Raw genomic sequence first — 22,620 nt, 5'->3', positions numbered from 1 at the left:
GACTTAAGTTTACTCATGAAGAAAGTCAATGCGAATTTGATTTGCTGCATATATGGATGTGTGCTCTTCTGTTCTGTTAAAATAATGTTAGTTCAGAGGGAGGGGAAGAACTGGATAAGCTCATACAAAGTATCCCTCCCACTGTATTTACTCCTGAGCTCTCACTGGAAAGTTGGCAGGAGGGATGGGGATAATGCTCTGTGAAGGTTTTATTAAGATATGAATTATTCTTAATTAAAAAAAAATCTAATTGTCTTGTTTCTTCTTGATGTTTCCCTCAACCTCAAATATCACTAAAACTTAATTCTTCCAAAACCCAACTCTGCTGCAAAGTAACTCATTCTCTGTTTTTTTAATTACAGTATTCTCAAATGAGGGATGAAGTGTTCAAGTCAAACTTGGTCTGTGCGTTTATCGTTCTTCTATTTATCACGGCAATACAAAGTTTGCTTCCTTCTTCAAGGTAAATATGAAAGAACTAATTGATCCGGTGATATATCTTTGTGAGATTCCTCACCTGGAGTCAGCCAGTTGACTTTTCAAAGGATCGGAATTTCAAATAACTGAGTCCAGGACCCATACCAAAACGTTTGACTGTTTCAATGTCTGTTCTGGTTGTCTTACTCTGCTAATAATCCCAAAACTCTGCCCAGACAATAATCTTTTTCCCAATCTTAATAAAAACAACCAAAATGAAACTAGGCCCCACTCTTATTTGACATGACACCCATGAATGCAGAAAATAAGTATAAGAACGTCAATCACCATTTACTTGTGCTTTGGTTAGTATAATTCATTCACAGATACAGCATCATACATCCTTGGGTCTGCAAAATCAACACTTTAATAATAATGCAAACACCTGTTTGTGGCCAGCCACTGTTCTAAATACTTTACATACAAAAGCTTCTGGAATCCCCATGACAACCTCATGAGGTAGGTGCCATGATTATCCTCACTTTAAAGAGGAGGGAACTGAGGTTCATAATAGTGAAATAAATTCCCTAAGATCTCATCATTCAAAGATGTCACTGCCTAGATTCAACCCAGGAAGACTAGCTCTAGAGCCTAGGTTCTTAACCCTCTATTAGACGCATATTGTCCAGGTTATAGATGCTCTAGCCAGGATTTGAAGCTAGTTCTGGATTAATCCAATAGCCATGCTTTTTCATCTCCTCTAAACTATAAGCTAGCTCCTACCTCTTTTCTCAGCTAAATTGCCTTCTCCCTATACTTACCATGAGTTTTCCCCTTTCACATGATTAAAAAAAATCAACAAATGTTTTTTAAATACTTAATACAGGCAAAGGAACATTATAGCCCCTGAGGATGATACAGTTTTGGAAGAAGAGGTTCTGTAACCTCTAAGACATAATTTAGTAGGTGACAAAGACATTAACAATGGCTCCCAGTTACTAAACACTTATACATGCCAGGAAAGTACTACATCTTTTACATGGATTGTCTCAAAAAGCCTCAAAAATAACTGATGAGTGAGGCAGCATTCCAATTCCCATTTGTAGATGAGGATTTATCCCAGGTCACATGTCTGTGTAATATCTGAGCTGAAATTTGAACCCAGAGACAGAGTCTGTGCTTTTAGTTACAAGACTGCTTTGCATCAAAATCAGTGATTCATTCTGACCACATGACTTCAAGGAAAAATTTGCAGAAAAGGATTTGAGTTGAGTAAGATGAGAGAGAAAAAAGTAAGAGACTATTCTATTTGGAAAACTGCTCTGGCAAAGTCATACAAGTGAGAAAGACCTTGTGTTTATAGAATAGTGAGTAAATGTGAGAGCCTATAGCAAAGGGCTTGTGCAAGAGTATAGTAGACACTATGGCTGAAAAAGGAGAGAATCAGCAGAAGTTCAATGTTCATAACTATGTTAAAGACTTTGGAACTGACCCTGAGGGCAGGAAGGAACCCCAGGAGATTTTTAGGAAGATTGTTGCATGATGCTGTGGAAGAAGGATGTTCAAGATAACTAATATGCAAGGGCTGGCCATGCTTGACTTTCCCCCTAATTAGCAGGGTACATTAGAAAGAGAGAGGGGATTCCAGGAAGATGATGGCACAGATGGTACATTTCTTAATGTCTCAGAATTCTTACAAATTTGACAAACTAGATAGCAAAACCAAAACCTCATAGACTATATTTATAACAAAAAAGGGTGATAGACCAAACATTCCAACATAGAAGTGGGTTGCAACAATCCCCCAATGGCCCCAAAATGTGTGTGATATCAGTACCTATATGGGAGAAAGCAGAAAGAAGTACTGGGCATGTCACACTGGGCAACAAAAGGATGTTCTCAACATAGCCAGCAGATATGCACTGAGAAGTGCTGTGAGCCAAATTAAGAAAGCAAATGAAAGTGGGAAGGAGTTTGCTCAATCCAATAACATTTTGAAAGGCCTGAAGAGCTTGAACCATCAAGACACTATGAACTCGTGAAACTGACTATCTAATCTCCCTCTCATGATAAAGCCCTGAAAGGAACTGTGTGAGTGAAATCAAAATCACTTACAATAAGGGCTATACAGGTTAAAGTGGGAAGGGATTCTAGCTATCATGTTTTGAAACACTACATGAAAGCAACCAAAGAGAAAGCTCTATAGAGTTAAAAAATAAATAAATAAACAATCCTGAACCATGCTATTTCTAAAAGTTCAGGGAAGTGTTTTACACAAAAATGAGCAACAAAATATATTGATGGCAATCCTATACCAAGCTATTATAAAAAATAAGAGAATAACAAGTAGAATAATCTTCTTATAGTCATTGAAAGCATTCCAGAAAGACTTGCCCACAAAATATATCAAAACTTTAACCTATTCTTTTAAAAGGAGCTGAAGCACTTAATGTGGTTTAAGACATGAAATAACAACCTAACCAAAATTAGAAAAACTTAGAAATTTGGAAAGAGAACTCAGGAAATACATAAAAATTTAAATATATATATATTTCAGAAATGAAGACAGCAAAAGAGAACATACAGCACATAAACACAGCAAAAATTACTTACTTAAGAGATATAGAGGCCGAGCGCGGTAGCTCACTCCTCTAATCCCAGCACTTTGGGAGGCCGAGGGGTGTGGATCATGAGGTCAGGAGACTGAGACCATCCTGGCTAACACAGTGAAACCCCATCTCTACTAAAAATATAAAAAATTAGCCGGGCATGGTGGCGGGCACCTGTGGTCCCAGCTACTCGGGAGGCTGAGGCAGGAGAATGGCGTGAACCTGGGAGGCAGAGCTTGCAGTGAGCTGAGATAGCGCCACTCCACTCCAGCCTGGGTGACAGAGCTAGACTCCATCTCAAAGAAAAAAAAAAAGAGAGAGAGAGAGAGAGAGATAGAAAGTGAAAGAAAGAACATCATTTTTTAAGTCAAAAAGAAAATTAAAAAGATTGACAGAGCCTTCTTCCCCATACCTTAACGTCACACCAAAAATGATCCTGTATACTAACCATGCATACTAACAGCTGAAAGAACTGCAAGACACAGATTCTTTCTGAGGAAGAGTACATAGGGAAGCCCACATCAAGGGGGGAAACTAATACTCTAGAGGAATTTGAAGCTACTGGAACATACAGCTATAGCAAACCTTAAACATAGCTTAACTCCCAGCCAGAGTGATATAAATCCTCACAGAAAATATCTATTTACTTCAGTTTCTATTACCTGATACAATACGAACAGTTTTCAACAGAAAATTACAAGGCATACCAAAAAAAAAAAAAAAGAAGAGACAAAGAAATCATCAGAATCAAACTCAGATATAACAGTGTTAAAGTTATACAGGGAATTTTTAATAACTATTATTAATATATTAAAGGTTCTAGTAGAAGTAGACAATGTTCAAGAAAAAAATGGGCAATATAAACAGAGATCGAAACTCTGAGCGAATCAAAGGAAATAAAAGGAAAGGATAAAAATTTAAAAACATCTAACAAATAATGAATGCCTTCAATGGGCTCATCAGTAGGTTCAGAAAGGCCAAGGAAATAATCAGTAAGTTTGAAGACATGTCAATAGAAACTTCCCTAACTGAAATGTAAAGAAAAAAAGTGAATGGGGGTTGGGCAGGGAACATGGGTCAAAGCATCCAAGAACTCTGGGACAATTTCAAAAGAAGAAATATATGCATAATTAGATTACCAAAAGGAGAAGAAAGGAGAACTAAGCAAAATAAATATTTAAAGTAATAATGGCTAAGAATGTTCCAAAATTAATAACAGACAACAAACCACAGAATCACAGAACCACAGAACTTTAAAGGTTAAATACTTTGGTTAAATAAAAGTAACCAACCAGGATAAACATCAAAAAAAAGATATTGTATTCAGACTGCAGAAAAGGAAAGACAAAGGGAAAATATTAAAGGATACCACAGTGAAGGACATCATCTTACCAGAAGGAAGGACATTGCCTTACCTATAAAGGAACAAAGATAACAATTACATCAGACTTTTTGTCAGAAACCACGTAAGCAAGAAGAGCATGGAGTCAAGTATTTAAAGTATTGAAAGAAAAACCATCAACCCTAGAATTCTATATCCTTTATAAGTAGAGAAGAAATACTTTCTCAGAAAAAAATTACATTTTTAGCCAACATTCCCTGTAAGAAATGTGAAAAATTTCTTCAAACAGCAAGAAAATAACAGAGATCAGAACTTGGATCTCCATAAAGAAAGAGCATCAGAGAAAAAATAAATGAAGTTAAGTAAAATGTTTTGAGCTTAATCTTAGTTGATCTAAAACATTATTTTTTGTTTAAAGCAACAATATTAACAATGTATTTGGTGGTTATAAATATGGATAAAAGTGAGATGAACAACAGCAATGTCACAAGGGACATAAGGAAGGAATTGGGAATGCTTTGTTTTAAGGTAACTGCATTACACATGAAGTAGTATGAAGGTTGAGTTACATTAATTTAAAATACATATTATAAGCTCTTGAGCGAACACTAGAAAAAGTTTTTTAAAGAAATAAATATAATTGATATGCTAAGAAAAAAATAAAATTAAATCATATAAAATGCTCAATCAAAATCAGAGAGAATGTTAAACAAGGTGAACAAAGAATAAATGCAGTAGATGAAAAAGATAGTTACAAAGATGATGACTGTTAAACCAAGCATAAAATTAATTATTTTTTGATGTTAATGTTCTCAATATACCAATTACAAAGCAAAGCTTGTCAGAGTGGATTAAAAAAAGACCCAAATAGATGTTGTATACAAGAAGCCCACTATAGATATAGACTCAAATAAGTTAGAGAAATGAAGAAATATACCATGCTAACACTAATCAAAAAAAACTTAAGTAGCTATATTAATGTCACACCAAATAGACTCAGAACAAGGAAAAGTGTCAAAAATAAAAATGGAAATTACATAGTGGTTAAAAAGTCAATTCTCTAAGAAGAATTAGCAATATGAACATTTATGTGCCTAACAAGAGAATGTCAAACTATATGAGACAAAAACTGATAGAACTGAAAGGAAAAATAAATAAACCCACTATTATAGTTGGAGACTTCAACATTCCTCTGTCGGTAATTAACACATCATGTAGGCAGGAAATCATTATGGATATAGATAACCTGAACTTATCTAATCAATACTAATAGACTATTCCACCCAGTGGAAGAAAACACATTCTTCTCAAGCTCACGTGGAACAGTAACGAAGGTAGACCCCATTCTGGGTCATAACACACCTTCATAAATTTAAAAGAGGAAAAATAACACAAAGTATGTTCTCTGGTCACAGTGGAGTTAAACTTCAATAATAGAAAGATAGCTAGAAAATTACAAAACACTTGGAGATTAAATAACAAACTCTTCAATCACACGTGAGTGAAAGAAGAGATTTCAAGAGACATTTAAAAATATTTTGAACTAAATGAAAATGAAAACACAACTTACCACATTTGTGGGATACCATGAAAGCAGTGCTTAGAGGGAAATTTATATTAAATGCATATATTATAAAAGAAAAGAGATCTAAATAACAATCTAAGCCTCTACCTTGGGAAACTACAGAACAAAAAGCAATTTAATCTTGTAACAAAAAGGAGAAAATAAATCCTACCAATTAGGGCAAAAATCAATAAAACTAAAAATAGGAAAACAATAAAGAAAATCAACAAAATTAAAATCTAGTTCTCTGACAATATCAATAAAATTGGTAAACCTCTAGCCAAGCTACTCAAAATAAAAGAAGACACAAGTTACCAACATCATAAATGAAAAAGTGGTTCTCACTGGTGATCCCATGGACATTAAATAATAAGAAAATAATATTACAAACAACTCTATGTCCATAAATTTGATAGCTGGGATGCAATGGACCAATTTGTTGAAAGACACAAACTATCTACATTCCAATGAGAAGAAAAAGACAATCTGAATAGCCTTATATCTATTTAATAAAGGTAACCAATACTTTTTAAACTTACAAGAAATAAAACATCAGACCCAAATCGTTTCACTGGTGAATTCTACCAATATTTAAAGAAAAAGCAATACCACTTCTCCATAACCTCTTAGAAAATAGAAGGAGAGGGGACAATTTCTAATTCATTTTATTGGGTCATATTACCCTAATACAAAAACCCAGCGAAAACACTGAAGTAAAGGAAAACTACCAACCAATATCTCATAAACATAAACATAAAACCTCTCAAAAAAATATTAGCAAATGAAATCTCACAATGTGTAAAAAGAAGTATACACTCTGGTCCAACAGAACTTCTCCCAGGTATGCAAAGTTTATTCAACATTCTAAAATCAAACAATAGTGATTCACCATATTAGTAAGTTAAAGAAGGAAAATTGTATCATCATATCAATTGCCAAAGAAATACACTGGATAAAATTCAACGTCCATTTATGTTAAAAACTCTCAGGAAACTAGCAATAGAAGAGAACTTCTACAACTTGATAAAGAATATCTCCCCCCCCCCAAAAAAGCTATAGATAACATCAGCTTTAGTAGTAAAGGACTGGAGCTTCCCCCTTAATATCAAAAACAAAACAAAAATACATTCTCACCACTTGTATTTAATATCATTTTGGAAGTCCTAGCTATTGAAACAAAACAACAAAAAGAAATAAAAGGCATACATATCAGAAAGGAAGAAATAAAACTATGTTTATCCACCAATGACATGGCTTTCTATACAGAAAATCCCACAGGATCCACCAAAACATTTCTAAAACTAACAAACAAATATAGTCAAGTCATAGAATACAATGTCAATGTATGAAAGTCAATTGTTTTCCTCTATATCAGCAATCTAACTTGAAAACTGAAATTAAAGAAACAATATTATTGACAATAGCACCAAAAATGAAATACTTAAATATAAATTTAACAAAATTTGTATAAGATCTGTGTATAGAAATCTTCAAAACACTGATGAAATAAATCAAAGATGTAAATAAGTGAAGAGATATTCTGTGTTCATGGATTAGAAGACTTGATATTGTTAAGATGTTAATTTTTCCCAACTTGATCTATAGGTCAATGCATTGTCAGTCAAAACTTCAGCAAGCTATTTTATAGATATCAACAAACCAATGCTAAAGGTTGTAGGAAAAGACAAAGAATATAGCATAGCCAACACAATACCATAAAAGAATAAAAACAAAGCTAGAGGATTCACACTACCTCATTTCAACACTTACTATAAAGCTACAGTATGATGCTAAAGAAAGAATAAACACATCGCTCAATAGAACCGAAAGGAAAGCCCCAAAAATAGACCTATACAAATATAATCAATTGATTTGCAGCAAAGATGCTAAGAAAATTCCATGGAGAAAGGCTATTCTTTTTAACTAATGGTACTGGTAAAATTGGATGTCCAATTATCAGCAAACTAACACGGGAACAGAAAACCAAACACCGCATGTTCTCACTCATAAGTGGGAGTTGAACAATGAGAACACATGGACACAGGGAGGGGAACATCACACACCGGGGCCTGTCAGGGGTGGAGGGCAAGGGAAGGGAGAGCTTTAGAACAAACACCTAATGCATGCAGGGCTTAAAACCTAGATGACGGGTTGATAGGTGCAGCAAACCACCATGGCACGTGTATACCTATGTAACAAACCTGCACATTCTGCACATGTATCCCAGAACTTAAAGTAAAATTAAAAAATAAATTAAAAAATTGGGTATCCATATGCAAAAACTTGAGCCTATACACAGACCTTAAACCTTCACAAAAATTAACACAAGATGGTTTATATACCTAAATGCAAAAGTATAAAATTTCTGGAAGAAAACATAAATAAAATTTTGGTTTTGAATTTGGTGACGAGTTTTCAGACACACCACCAAAATTATGATCCATGAAAGAAAAAATTTATAAGTTGGACTTTACTGAAATTTAAAATGTCTGATCTGTGGAAGACACTGTTTTGAGAATGAAAACACAAACCACAGACCAGAAGAAAATATTTGTAAAATATGTACCTGGGAAAAGATTTGTGTCCAAAATATTCAAAGAACTCCTAAAACTCAACAATTAAAAAACAACTCAATTTTTTAAATGGACAAAAGACTTAAGCAAACAACTCACCAAACAAGATATACAGATACCAAATAGGTATGTGAAAAATGCTCAACATCGTTGGCCATAAGGGAAATTTAAATTAAAACAATGACCTACCACTACATACCCAGCACAATGACTAATATATAAATCAATAAATAAGTAAATAAATAAATAACTGTCAATACCATTTGCTGGAGGGAACAACAACAAAAACTCTGTGGCATATCCAGACAATGAAGTAAGATTCCACTATAAGAAGGAACAAGACATCAGCCACACAAAAACATCAATGAACCTTAAATGCCATATTCCTAAGTGAAAGAAACCAGTTTGAAAGGCTTTATATGTATTATTCCATTTAGACAATGTTCTGGAAAAGACAAAACTATAGAAATGGTAAATAGATCATTAGGTGAGAGGAGTTTGGGGAATGAGGGAAAGGAGAATTAAATAGATGAAGTCCAGCATGTTTTTTAAGGTGGTTCATTCAGTGTACTGTAATGGTATATACCTGACACTATGCATGTATCAAAATCTATAAAACTTTACAGCACAGAGAATGAACTTTAACATATACAGGCTTCAAAACATTTTATTTAGGAGTTTAGGGGATCCCATGATGGAATCAGACTGTGACAAAAGAATCTGTGTTAAAAGTGTATGAAGCAACCTCCCTGAAGGGGATGTAGGGGGTAAAACGGTGTACTAAGTAGCTTTGAAAATGAGAGAGGTTTGTAGGATTAAAGGCAAGAGAAACTGCATTTAAGCACTGTACTCTAGTTGATACAGGAGTTTCCCACTGAGGCCTGGATTAAGAATTTGCAACACCTTTATGTGTATACTGGAACTAAACAATTGTGTAAATGAATGGCAGATGGCGGGAGTCAGTTTTCTCATTGTTGGAATGGAAGTTTACATACAAGCAAAGGGAGAAAGTTAGAAAGATCCCTGTGGTAATCTATTAGAGTTGGAGACATCTGTATGAACTCATGCATAGCTTAATATAGGTAGAGATGATTACATGTAGGAATATTTATAGATATGTTTATATGCACAGGTTGGAATATACACATACATTTCCTTTCTTTGTCAGTGGAGAGGGCCTGGAAACAATGACACGTCAGTGGTAATGAGCACATCTACCACTCACATCTTGGTTTCTAATGCCAATATCCAATAAAAGGAACCAAGGATCCTTGGAGAACTGTCTGATTCTAACAGTGGGGCAGGAAATATACAAGATTTGCCTTGGCTATCTCATAGGGCCAGAAAATAAGACTGTGTTAAAACATACATACATACACACACACACACAGACACACACACACACACGATAATGGGAGTATTTCAAAGGGACACAGGAGCCAACAAAAGAGCCCCCAAGGGCCAAAGCTGGAATAAATTGAGGAACAAAATAAACAATGTAGTATTTATTTATAATCCACAATATAAAATAAATATCCACCAGTCCATATTAATATAAATTAATGGTATGTCTCCCACGCAGAGAAAGTCTACACATTTTATGAAGATAGTCCATCCTCAGTGAGGAGGAATTTAACTCCCCACTCCTTAAGTATGGGCAACAGCAAAAGTGACTTTCTTCCAAAGAGTAAACTAAGTACAGGGGGCAAATATGGAGAAACCTTACAAACACTACCTCAGCCAGGGGATAAAGGTTAACACCAACAGTGATAAGTTATGTTGATGGGATCTAGTAACTATGGCACATAACCTCTGTGATCTTCCTCCCCAAACCCATAATGTAATCATGAAGAAAATTTCAGACAAATCTCAATTGAGGGACAGTTTACAAAACACCTCACCAGTGTTCCTCAAAACTGTCAAAGTCATTTAAACCAAAGGAAGTCTGAGAAAATGTCACAGCAAAGAGGCACCTAAGGAGACATAACAACTAATTAAATGGAAGATGATATCCTGGACTGGAGAAACACCTATGGGAAGATTTAGAAAGAATGACCAACTCTGCATCTATGAGCATACTTCAGGGCTATATTGGTGTCTTGAAGTAATATCTCTGTTTTAAAAAAAAAAAAACTGGAGATATGGCTAATTTTAGGGCTGGAGCAGGAAATATGCTAGACAAGCCTAGAACATCTTGTCCTACAAGAAAGCAAGGATGTCATCAAACACTATTAGGATCATGTCAAAAGAACTCAGGAGCCACATTATAGAAGTTCCTACTGTCCAAAGATGGAACAATTTGAGCTGTAACAGGGATAATTATTAAAACACTTATGAAAACCCAGCAAATTTATTTAGCATTATGAGTTTGTGATGATTTTTTTACGTTTGTAGTCTTTAGTGGATGATAGGGAACTGGCTGATTATCTAGAAAACTTGTAAAAAAGTGAGATAAACAAGTGTCTTTTCTGTATGGACTGTACCATAAGATCACTAAATAGTAAGTGAGGGGAAATATCATAAAAGAATTTTATGATATCCTAGCTAAAACATTTTAAAGAAATAAAAGAATTAAAATATCATCATATTCCAACCATAATGAATTAATGGATCTACAAACTGAGCATCAGAGGATGCCATCAACACAGATAAGAGAGACAACCATACCTCCTGGTGGGGGCGCACAATACCACCTATGGTCTTACCAGTGGGATCAAACCTACATTTGATCAGGCCTTTGAATCCAGCTTCCAGTTTTCAGGAATTATAGAGGACAGAGAATGTTGAATATGTACACACCAGTAAACCAGTGAGAAATGCTATGGGTCAGAGGCAAGTGTTTTTCAATAAATACATTGTAAGGAAGATAAAAGGATAAAGAGAGAAGTTACAGATTTTAAGATTTAAAAGACAAATCAGATTTAATAAAAATGGGTGAGACTAAACTGTAGTGTCTATAAAGAAAGGATAAAACTATAAAGAAATGGAAATGGAAAGTGATTAATTGAGGTTGAGAGATAGTATTATGACTCGGACAGGGCTCATGGATGGGCTTTTGGTGTGCCCTGCAAAGTTCTATGTCAGGAATTGATGGCCATTACAAAGGCAGACACTTTATAAGAACGAATTAAGCTGTACTTTTGTGTGGTTTTCTTTATGCTTCATTTTAGCGTTTTTAAAGTTATTAATGTCGGGGGAGGCCTACCTGCTGTTGCCAAATGTGGACTAGGAGTCCTCCCACTAATAGCCACTGATGGTTATTATGTTCCAGACTTGTTCCAAACACTAGGAATAAATCTCCAAACAAAAAAAGATTACAAGAACAAAATCCCCGCCCTCCTGGACTGTATACTCTGGTGAAATTAGACTAAGACATAAGGAATATGTATGTATCTGTCCAGGTGTATATACTACATACATAGCTCCTTATATACTACGAAGGTAGACATATAGGTAGATATGTATATGCTATGTATGTAGATATTTATAGCTATCCAATTAATAAATCAGAAGAAGGGTACCAGAGAATAGCAGGAAAGAATGAGTTTCTTGACTGCCTAAGAGCCTGTGAGGACTAGGGTCCTGAGAGAAGGCACCTCAGGGTGGCGAGCTGTGAGTGTTGATGGGGCCTTGCAAGATTCAGCCAAATCTGCTGGGCTCCTCTAGTCACTCTTGTTGATGAGAAGGTGGTAGGCAAGAAGGGCATGGCCGTGTCTGTTGCTTCCTCTGGACTCCTGGAGCTCAAGGTGTTGACATTCCCAGAAAAAACACGACAAACATCAGTGTGACAGTTTGTGCTGGAGAGTGGGGATATACAGTCAGGGTCTCTGCCATCATAAAGCTGATCATCTAGTAGGGCTAAAAGACAATTAGCCAAACAGCTATCATATGGGGTGATGACTATTGTGATGGGCAAGGTGTAAGCTGGGATTCAATGTGTGGGAGTTGTGGTGAGGCAAAACTTTTGCCTCTGGAGCAGGCTTCCCAGAGGAGATGACAGTGACAGCTCACCTGGCTCCCAAAGGAGCTCACCAGGTCATGGAAAAGTCTGAGAAAAATTAAGGGGAGGAAGGGCTGGGAATAGAGCATTCTGGAGGGTAGAAGTTGTGAAGCTCTTTAAGGAGTGTAACTGGTTGGCAGAGGAGTCTTTATTGAAGCATTTTTAATGAAAGAGATGATGTGATCAGATTCATGTTTAGAAGGATAATAATGAATGGGGATGGTGGAGAGGTGGGAGTGAGATCTGGATTTGGGATGACCAATTAGGAGGCAATTGAAAAAAAAATCTCTGGCAAGAAATAATAAGGACAAGAGAGTGGGCAGAAGGGTGGACAGAAAAGGAAGAATTTTTAAGATATTTAGGGCAGAGAGTTGATGGTTCACAGTGACTGACTGGATGTGGGGGATGAGAGAGATGGAGAAGACCAGGATGAGCCTGAGGATCTGTACTTGGCACTGGACAGGAGAAGGGGCCACTGTCCTCCACGAGAAACGAGCCTCAGGCTTCCCAGCTGGCCTGGACAGGATTTCTTTCCAGGTGGTGTGATGGGGGCAGGGGAGGGGAGCAAGCCTTGATGCCCTAGTTCCTGGGGTTCAGGGGGAAGAGACCTGGACCCTCACGCAGCAGCTAGTCAGAAGGAGTCTCCGACTCTAGAATTCAAGGTGAAGCCGATAACTGAAATACAGCCCACACCCCAACCTCACCTAGTGAAGAGAAAAATCCTGACAATGAAGGAAGCTGAACTCTGACCAGACAATCCATATGCTGTGGGAATTGGGTGGCCCATTTACCCCAGACACAGCAAAAGCTTTATTTAATACGTGCTGGTTCCCTCTCCAACTCATTTTGTTTCTGTTTGATGCTTTGCAACTGAACAGATGGTGGGTGCTTTTCACTTGCATTTCTTCTGTCATGGATTTTTTTTGGCAGATGAGGCAGTCTCTACTCATATGACCACAGCTAATTCTTAGCCCTCAAAGCAAAAATTAATGGACTCTGGCAAAAAAAAAAAAAAAGAGAGAGAGAGAGAGAGAAAGAGAGACAGTGCTTACCCAGCTCTTTCCTTTAATTTCCACATGCCCACAGATGTTCCTCTCCAAGAAGGGTAAACAAAGGAAAGACTAGAAAATACTTCTTGTGACTATAGAACAATGTATCTGGCCTGCATATGGTGATGAGAGAGAGACAAAGATGCAGAAAGAGAGACAGGGACGCAGGCAGAGGGAGGGAAGGGGAAAAGAGAGAGAGATAGTGACCTAAAGAGGGAAGGAAGGGAGGGAGGGAGGGAAGGAGGAAGGAAAGAGGCAGGCACTGGGTTTTATTATTTTCTGTGCATTATACTACCTATATGTACGTATTTAACCTCTCTGAAACCTCTGTTTCCTCATCTGTAAAATAGGAATGATAATGCTCACTTGCCAAGACTGCAGTAAAAATTAAGTTAACCAAGCCTATTTCTGGTAAATTCCTTTTTGGAGTCACAGTATTTTCATCTGTTGAAAGGGCTAAGAATATCTTTCTTCAAGGTTGCTGCAAGGATCAAATACACTATTGCACTCATCGAGTCTGTAGATTCTAAAGTGTTGTTCAATGCCATCTTTCAGTATAACCTGAGTTTTTGTTTCCTATTGCACCACAAGCTGCTATAGGCTGTTCACTCATCCCACTGATTCCTGCCTTCCCAGCAAATGTCAAATCACAATATCAATACAAACCATTTTAAAGACAGACTGCAGAGAATAATTAGGACTTAATGTCTAGAAATGATTTGGATAGAACTTTGCAAAGCCTGTCATTCCTTTTGAGACTCGATTTCAGAAATGAAAAGTTTCCTTGCCTCTTATGCACACCAACAATGCAAAAGCAAATTCAGAACTCCTGGACGCCTGAGTGGCTCTATAATTAGATAAAATGTACAATCTTATGTTATAATGTTTACATGTAAAGAAATAAATGAATGCTGAGGAACTGCCGCAGAGATTTCCAGAGAAATTTAATATACAGTGCTAATACCTTTGCTTAAAAAGCTATTCTTGTAATTAATACCCTTGCCATAGAACTTTAATGTGCCTTTGATATCCTGAATTTTATGATGAATAGAGAAAGAGAACTAACATTTCTTTAAATGTGTATTATACTACTTTATGACATTGTTTAATCTCAGAGCCTCCTTTAAAACGTAGGCTTAAAAAAATCCCGGTTTTACAGGTTAAAAAGTAATTATCAGAGGAATCAATTACCTTGCCCATGACCGCACTACTAGTTATGCTTCAGAACTATAGGTTCAAACATTTAAGGCTTTGCTCTTGCCACTGGAGCACACTGCCTGTTTTTCACCTCCCTTTCCCTTTTACAGCAAACCAAGAAGAAAGTCATTTAAAACTGTGTCAGGCACTCAGGTGAGTTCTGTGTGCAAATCCTCCCACACAGCCCTGCAGATACCCTGATGAACTCCCCATCATGCCAAAGATTACACAAAAGTTCAATCACTAAATGGGAAAAAAAAAAAGCCATCGATTTTACAAATTTCCAAACAATTGCCCATGTAGCCTATGCAAAACTATGATAAAAGCTGGTATACAGAATGTGGCTAAAGTCAAGAGACCACATGGCCTCCATCCTGAATCTCTTCTCTGCTGGCCTTCAGATCCCACCATTAAACTCTGGTGTGAGATCTGCCACTATGATGTTGCCAAAGAACAAACCAGCGCACACCCACCAGTGCCAAAGGTGAATGAGGCAGACCTGAGAAGGTGCCATCTGTGCCCAGAGCCAGGGTTAAGCCAACCTGGGCTTTCTTCTTTAAAGGCAGAGATACCCCGGCCAAAGAGAAAAGATGGTCAGCCCTCCTCCCATAGGGTAGATCAAGGCTCTGGCTTCCTTGTCGTCTCAGTGGATCGAAGAGGAGGAGAATATAAGCATCTGAACTATGCATAAACACTGACCTTTAACAATGACCCTGCCCTCCAAGGAAAATGAGGTCCACTGAGCACCTCCGACAGTTTCTGGATTTGCCCTTCCTCCTTCCTTGGAGAAACACAGTGAGCAGGCAGAGGAATAGTCTGGGCATATAGGTGGAAGTCTTCTTCCCTATGAAGGCTGCTGAGGGGAGGAGCAGAGTCTTCTCTTCCCAGAAAAAGCATAAGTCAATGAATACTTATTGAGCACCTTCTGTGTATTCAGCCCTATGCCAGGTGTCATGGAAGAATCCAAAGGAAAGCTGAGCCTTACATGAAGAACAGGACACGCCATGTTAAGTGCCCATAAGGCAGAAGAAGGTGCATAGCACTGGGGGCAGACTGCACATAGTTCAACATTGCCCAGACCATGGGGTGCAGAAGGGTGAGGGAGGAAAAAAAAGGCAGGAAAGAGCCAAGAGCAGACACTCAAGGCCCTGTATGCCATGCGGAGGTCCACAGGCAGTGGTGGCCATGTAAGAATTTGAGGCTCCAGCTGAGCATCTTTCAAACCTGCCTTTCCCTGGTTTGCTTCTGCCTCACACTTTGAAAAGAGACATTTTTGTCCTGGTTGGTTGCTTCCTGTGACTGAGCCACATGAGGCTTGCAATTGGCCCCCTCTCTCATGGGACTTCCTGACAAAATGATCCACCTGCATTCTCTTTCATTTATCTCCCCTGGTGCCCAGAAATAATGGTGTGTTGTCAGGGAGTGTTTTTCCAGCCTGTTTGGAGGGAAGTTTCCCATCTGCCTAGAGCCCTCTGGGAACTCACTGATGCACCAACCTTCTGTTCTTATATAGAATTCCTACAGAGATTTCTTGTCAAGGTGATCCATAAAATCAAAACTTTGCCAGTGAAAAACAAAACAAAACCTCTACCAACAATAGCTGAGGCTGTGGGAGGAGTCACTTTCCAGTCTTAAGGTAGCTTCACCATGCAGAGGAAATTGACATTCTTGATTATTCTTTCCTTGTGAATTTCTTATCCCCCCTGCCGCCACAATGCCATGCACTCCTGCTCTCCTGCTTATCCAACCACATTTTGTAAATTCCCTTTGCTGCCTTCTCTTCTTCCAGCCCATTAACATCTCCCACAGCTCATCTTGGGTCCTCTTGATTCTTGCTGTACACACTATCCTTGGGCAAATGCTTCCATTCCTCGATCTTCAATCACCACCTATTCCCTCCAGCCTCAGAGTTCCTCAATTGTCCCTCACTGCCTGGAAATCTATATATCTGTAACTGAATGATCCACAAGTACCAAACATGCATTGCGTCCAAAAATCAACTTTATCAACTTATCTCCTGTACAGACTAGCTTCTTTTCCTGCACTTACCCAGTTACAATGGAAAGACACTAGTGACATCTTTAATGACTTCCCTCTCTCAAATACCCCCTACACATACATACAAACCACATATTAATATACCTACACATATTTCCCTGCACCCCCCAATTATCATACTGTTCCTGTGTTCCTCCCTCATTAACTCATGCCTCAACTATTTAAATCTGCTAAATACATTTCCTCTTTACTTCATCCTCCACCTCCCACCACAGTTGTCTTTCAAACACACAGATTTTATTACTTTCTTCTACACATTGCCTACAGGACAAAGCTCCTAAGCACAGCCACACTGCCTGGGTTATTGGGAAACTTTGAAGACACTGGTCACTCCCATTCTTCTGATGTTTTGCTCGTGCTCCCCGCTGTTCCCTATCTGCAAGCCTTCTCTTTAACCTTCACAGCCTAACCCAATGTTACCTCTTTTATGAAGCCTCCCTTAATTCCCTTTCCTATTTTTCAATTGATGTTTGTTTATAACTCTTTATAGATCCTAGCATAGTATATAAATAGTTTATCATTTGCATATTTATATTCCTCTCTCAATTGTGATCATCTAGATGAGGAAGATGTGTCTTTGGCCCCAGTACCCCTGATGCCTGCCACTGTATACCCAGGAAGAAGACTTGTTGAATGAATAAATATTATGATGAAACCATAAAAGCAAAAAAGATTAATGCAAACACGGGAGATCTATTACTTACCAAAGTGATTAGAATATCAGAATGGTATAGCAGAGTGGACTTTAAATTCTGGCTGTAACACTGACCAACTGTATGATGGCTGGGAGATTTCTTCCCTCTGAGCCTTGAATCTTCATCTGGAAAAAAAAAGAGATAAAAAGACCTCTTTGGTTTATTCTAAGGAATGGAAATGAGATATTATATATAAAATGCTCAGCATAGTAGCTAACACATAATCAGAACTCAATACATTATTTATACTACTGTTATTACTATTACATAAGAAGTTTAAGGAGGAGGATAGTAAGAGATAGTGTTAGGAAAAGAAGGTGAGTTCAACTTTATTTGCTAAACACACATTTATTTAGCACTAGTCAATGGAAGATATTAAATGCCAGATGAATACACCTCAATTTATAGAAAAAGGAGCAGATATAAACTCTCCCACCACTTCTATCAAGGTATGCTTTAACACCTGCATGAGTTTGCTAACTGAAATAGAGATGGAAAAATTAGAGCTGCCAGTGTAGGACATGAATGGCTAGACACAGAGTTGAGAACAGTTGATTCCCAAGGAGAAGCAGCATGCATGGTGATAAATAGGTTGATAGGAGAGACAGGAATTAAAGATGCCTCCAGAGATGGAGTTTTAGATCGCAGACTTACTAAGCATCCTGACACCAAGCACAGGTGTCCAACCAACCCAGGCTACCATGGGACAGAGTTTTGATGAGAGCTTGAAACTCAAGATATAAACTCGAGAGCAATGCTGATACCTTGGACAAGGATGAGTTCTCCTTACTTACCCATGTCTCAAATAACTTATGGTATAGTCCATGAAAACCACAGTAACCAGGAATCAAACTGAGCAACTTAAAACCAATGCCAAATCCAATTCTTGTTATCAGGATAGATGGAGGGAGAAAGTTTAATAAAACCCACCTTGAAAGGGAAAGGGTATGTGGGTTCATCCCACAGCCAGAGTGTTGATACCAACTAGAGTGGTGTGTTGCCATGACAGCAGTTGTCTAGTGACAAAAATTAATAATAAAAGAAGAGGGAAAAAGTGGGCAGGAGCAATAAATCAGGCCAAATATTCTGTTTTTTGCAAAGTTTCTCAATAGAGAGAGTGCTCTAGGGATGCATGTAATTTTTTAAAATCTCTCCCGCTCATAACCTTTTTCTTGGACAAAGAGACCTTTCAAAGAATTGTCCGATGCAAGGGATGGGAAAGGGAGACCAGGAATAGAATATCAGTGTTGTTCAGACAATTGATGCCAATGATCCAACATTCTGTGTTTCCCTGCAGAGTGATGCCAATGACCATCCAGTTCTCCATTCTGATTATGCTGCACTCGGCTCTGGTCCTCATCACCACAGCAGAGGATTATAAGTGTTTGCCCCTCATCCTCCGGAAAACTTGCTGTTGGATTAATGAGACTTATTTGGCCCGGAATGTCATCATCTTTGCATCTATCTTGATTAATTTCCTGGGTGCCATCTTAAATATCGTAAGCATCCCACATCCACCAACCTTCTGGTGTCTAGTGTGCAGTTGAGCATGAAGTTTATGGAGCCTGCAGCTTCCTGCATTACCCTTCCTTGGTACCAGTTACCTTTATGTGCCTGGTCTAGCCCCAAGCTTAGGGACAGATAACAAAGATGTGGCTATTGCCAAAACTGTGCATTTTACTGTTGGAAAATTGTCTATTTCCCAGTGGGATAGGTTATTTTCTCCAAAGGAGTTCCAAAAGCCCTTCAATTTCCATATTATCAGTGGCCAATTACATTGTAAATAAGAGTTACCATTTATCAAGTACCACTACCTACCTGCTATGTGCCATGCGCTGAAGGAGGACCTTTACATATTTTTCATATTTAATCCTCACATAAACCCCGTGAGGTAAGTTTCATTATCCCCACTTTATGGCTGAGGAAACTGAGGCTCAGAGACATGAAATAACTTGCTAATAAGTTCTGTCTGACTCCATGACCTTCGCCCTTCTAATATGCTAAATTGTATCTCTGGGAGTGGGAGTGGGGTGGGGGAAATGGAAATGAAATAGCTGCCATTCATTGAGCACCTACTATGTGCTACAGGTAGGTATTATTGTCCCCATTTAATGGATGAGGAAACTGCATTTCAGGAAAGCTGAGTATCTCGCCTATGACTTTCTAAGAGTTTGTATTTCACGTGACACATAGAACTCAGATGAATTTCCAACTGCCATGATATTTATCACTGTTTAATTTGCTGATCCACATTGTCATGGTTTCATTTTCTCTTGAGAATTGTACCATGGTAGCTATAGGTATTTTCTGTGCTTTTACAAGTAGTCTGTGTTGTCCATGACTCAGGCAGCTAGATTTTTCAGGTGATTTGTTTGGTTCCATGTCTTAAACTTGGCATGTTGAGAGAGGCTAGTTGAGGCATTGTCATGTGGTTGAATCCATCACTCTGTCCTTTGGGCCTGAGTGAGGGTCCCCAAGTGTTCAGGGACCTAAGCTATGGACTCCCACAATTGTTGGCCTGTGACTTAGAGGGCTAGACTGCCTGAAATCACTGTCCAATTTGGCCCAGTAATTACTTAAGTTATGTGGTTGTCCTTCTAGTGAAGGCTCTATGGATAAAGGAAAAGAGGAAAAGGAAAATTATCATCTAATTTAGTTCATTATCTAATGAATATTTTATAGATTATGATAACTGAAATGGAAGTACATGGGATCAATTGATCACAGGCTGCAGAGAAGTAGCCAGGACCTCAAATTAAGTCTTGATAAAAAATTAGATATTTCAGGGGTGCAGAATTTGTAAGTAAGCCCAATGACTCTAGGTCAGGGTTACCTCTGGGGCCAAGTGCCTCAGTGGGTAGTGTGGTAAGAAGATCAGAGGCTTTGGAGTCAGATAGACCTGTGTTCAAATCTCAGATCCACCAGTCACCAGCTCTGTGACCCTGGACAAGTTACTTTACTTCTCAGAGTTTCATATTTTTCAATTGTAAAATGGGGATTAAAAACAGCAGCTACATCACAAGGTGGTTGTGAGGCTTTTTTGTACAAAGTGTCTGGCACAGAGGAGGCATTTGGCCAATGGTAGTTACTCTTTTCCTAATACCACAAAATCTCCTGCAGCAACTTCTGTCCTAGGAAATGCCCATCACCCCAGTGCTAAGAATCTTTCTGGCAAATGTACCCCTTCAGATTCTTCAAGTCCTCCCAGCTGTTGATCTGGAGGACAGGCTATGAGTTTACCCGAGACCTCTTCTCCTGCCATCTGGCTTTCTCTTCTGAGCTCCACAAGCACACTCCAGTGACCCCAAATGATGGGGCCAACAGAGCAGTCTAAACTTAGTTTCATGACTGGCTTACGGAAGCTGTTTCTGAGCAAGCACTTGTTTTTTAAATACAAGAAATCAAAGCTGGCACTTTGGCACTTCCATTCTGACTTCAAGTCCCCTCTAAGGTTCAGTCTACCTGTGCTGAAGCACGGCCACTGATAGCACACTGCTCCATTTCCAGCACTCACACTGACTTTGTTGTTCCTGTTTTTGTTTTTGTTGTTCTTTTTTTTAATCCGCAGCTGTGGTGTGATTTTGACAAGTCGATACCCTTGAAGAACCTGACTTTCAATTCCTCAGCTGTGTTTACAGATATCTGCTCCTACCCAGAGGTATTTATTTACGAGCTCCCGTTGGTGAGAGTTGGACATAGATATATCTCTACCAGCTCTAAATAAACAAGACTGGCTGAAGGGCCATAGAAAGTACTTAAGAGGCCTGTTTTCCTTCTTCTGCCTCTTCTTCTTTCCTTTTTCTTCTTCCCCTTTTCTGCGTTTCCTTCTCCCCTTATATTTTCTGTTTCCCAGTCCTCTTTCCTGCTCCCTCCTCTGCCTCTTTTCCATCTTTACACCTTCCTCATTTCTTTCTCCCTCTTTCTCCTCCTTTTCTTCCTTTTCACCTTTCCTTCTATCCGTTTTCCATTTGCCCTTATCTCTTCCTTCTCTATGCATTTCTCCTAGCTTATTTGTAAAATCCTGTAGCAGAATGCACTGTTATCTCCATTAGCAGGCAGAGTTCTTTCTCAAACAGTGTTTGCTGCATTAAGGAAAGAGGTGGGGAGGGAGGGAATGAAGGAGTGAAGGAAAGAAGGAAGGAAGGAAGGAAGGAAGGAAGGAAGGAAGGAAGGAAGGAAGGAAGGAAGGAAGGAAGGGAAGGAAGGAAGGGGAAGGAAGGAGGGAAGGAAGGAAGGGGAAGGAAGGAGAAGGAAGGAGAAGGAAGGAAGGAAGGAAGGAAGGAAGGAAGGAAGGAAGGAAGGAAGGAAGGAGAAGGAAGGAAGGAAGGAGAAGGGAGGAAGGAAGGAAGGAAGGAAGGAAGGAAGGAAGGAAGGAAGGAAGGAAGGAAAGAAAGAGGGAAGGAGAGAAGGAAGGAAGGGGAAGGAAGGAAGGCGAGGGAAGGAAAGAAGGAAGGGGAAGGAAGGAGAGGGAAGGGAGAAGGAAGGGGAAGGAAGGAGAGGGAAGGGAGAAGGAAGGAAGGGGAAGGAAGGAAGGGGAAGGAAGGAATGAAGGAATGGGAAGGGAGGAAGGAAGGAAGGAAGGGGGAAGGAAGAGGAAGGAAGGAGGAAGGAAAGAAGGGAGGGAATTACAAAGGCAGAAAATTACAACTAAACTTAAATGGTACAGAGAGTGCCAGAAGCACCATGTAGTCTGGAGGCATCCCAACAGGCCACCTATGATCATAATGTGTGTGTGTTACTCTACGTTGACCACAGAGCCAGTGGTCTGTTTCTGGGCCTTGGGGTCAGCCTATGGGGTCTGTTATTCACAACCCAGACCTTCACATATTAGGGTAGACATTCTGGGTCATAAAGTAGAACAGCTAAGATGTCCCAGCAGACCCCAGCCAACCCCATACCTAGGACTCTGGGTAGATTCTTGTTCTCTGAGAGGTTGCCACACTCAGAAGCCCCTCCAACATATGAATGGAGAAAAGGCTCCCTGTAGTCTCTTCTAGGTCTAAGAATTGGTCCCAGAAACATTCCAACAAGGAGACCAAGCTTCCTCTCCCTCCATCCATTTGCATAGAGCACCTGCTTGATATGCATAACATCATCAAATCCTTCAGATGTCTGG

The 22,620-nt window shown here is 38.8% G+C and overlaps 1 protein-coding gene across 2 annotated transcripts in view; it reads left to right on the top strand.

Annotated features, from left to right (window-relative positions):
* Positions 1–22,620, top strand: part of ADCY8 (adenylate cyclase 8) — a 263,858-nt gene that overhangs the window by 177,754 nt on the left and 63,484 nt on the right. Inside the window, exons 9-11 of one of the 2 annotated variants that reach the window (XM_008001549.3) lie at positions 363–463; positions 18,802–19,003; positions 21,073–21,162. In XM_008001549.3, coding sequence (XP_007999740.1) covers positions 363–463; positions 18,802–19,003; positions 21,073–21,162 — 393 coding nt within the window. The remainder of the gene's footprint in view (positions 1–362; positions 464–18,801; positions 19,004–21,072; positions 21,163–22,620) is intronic. The other variant, XM_008001550.3, reaches the window with a different exon arrangement.

This window comes from Chlorocebus sabaeus, chromosome 8 (genome assembly GCF_047675955.1).
Source record: "Chlorocebus sabaeus isolate Y175 chromosome 8, mChlSab1.0.hap1, whole genome shotgun sequence".
Lineage (NCBI taxonomy): Eukaryota > Metazoa > Chordata > Mammalia > Primates > Cercopithecidae > Chlorocebus > Chlorocebus sabaeus.
This window is presented reverse-complemented; position numbering and strand designations above follow the sequence as displayed.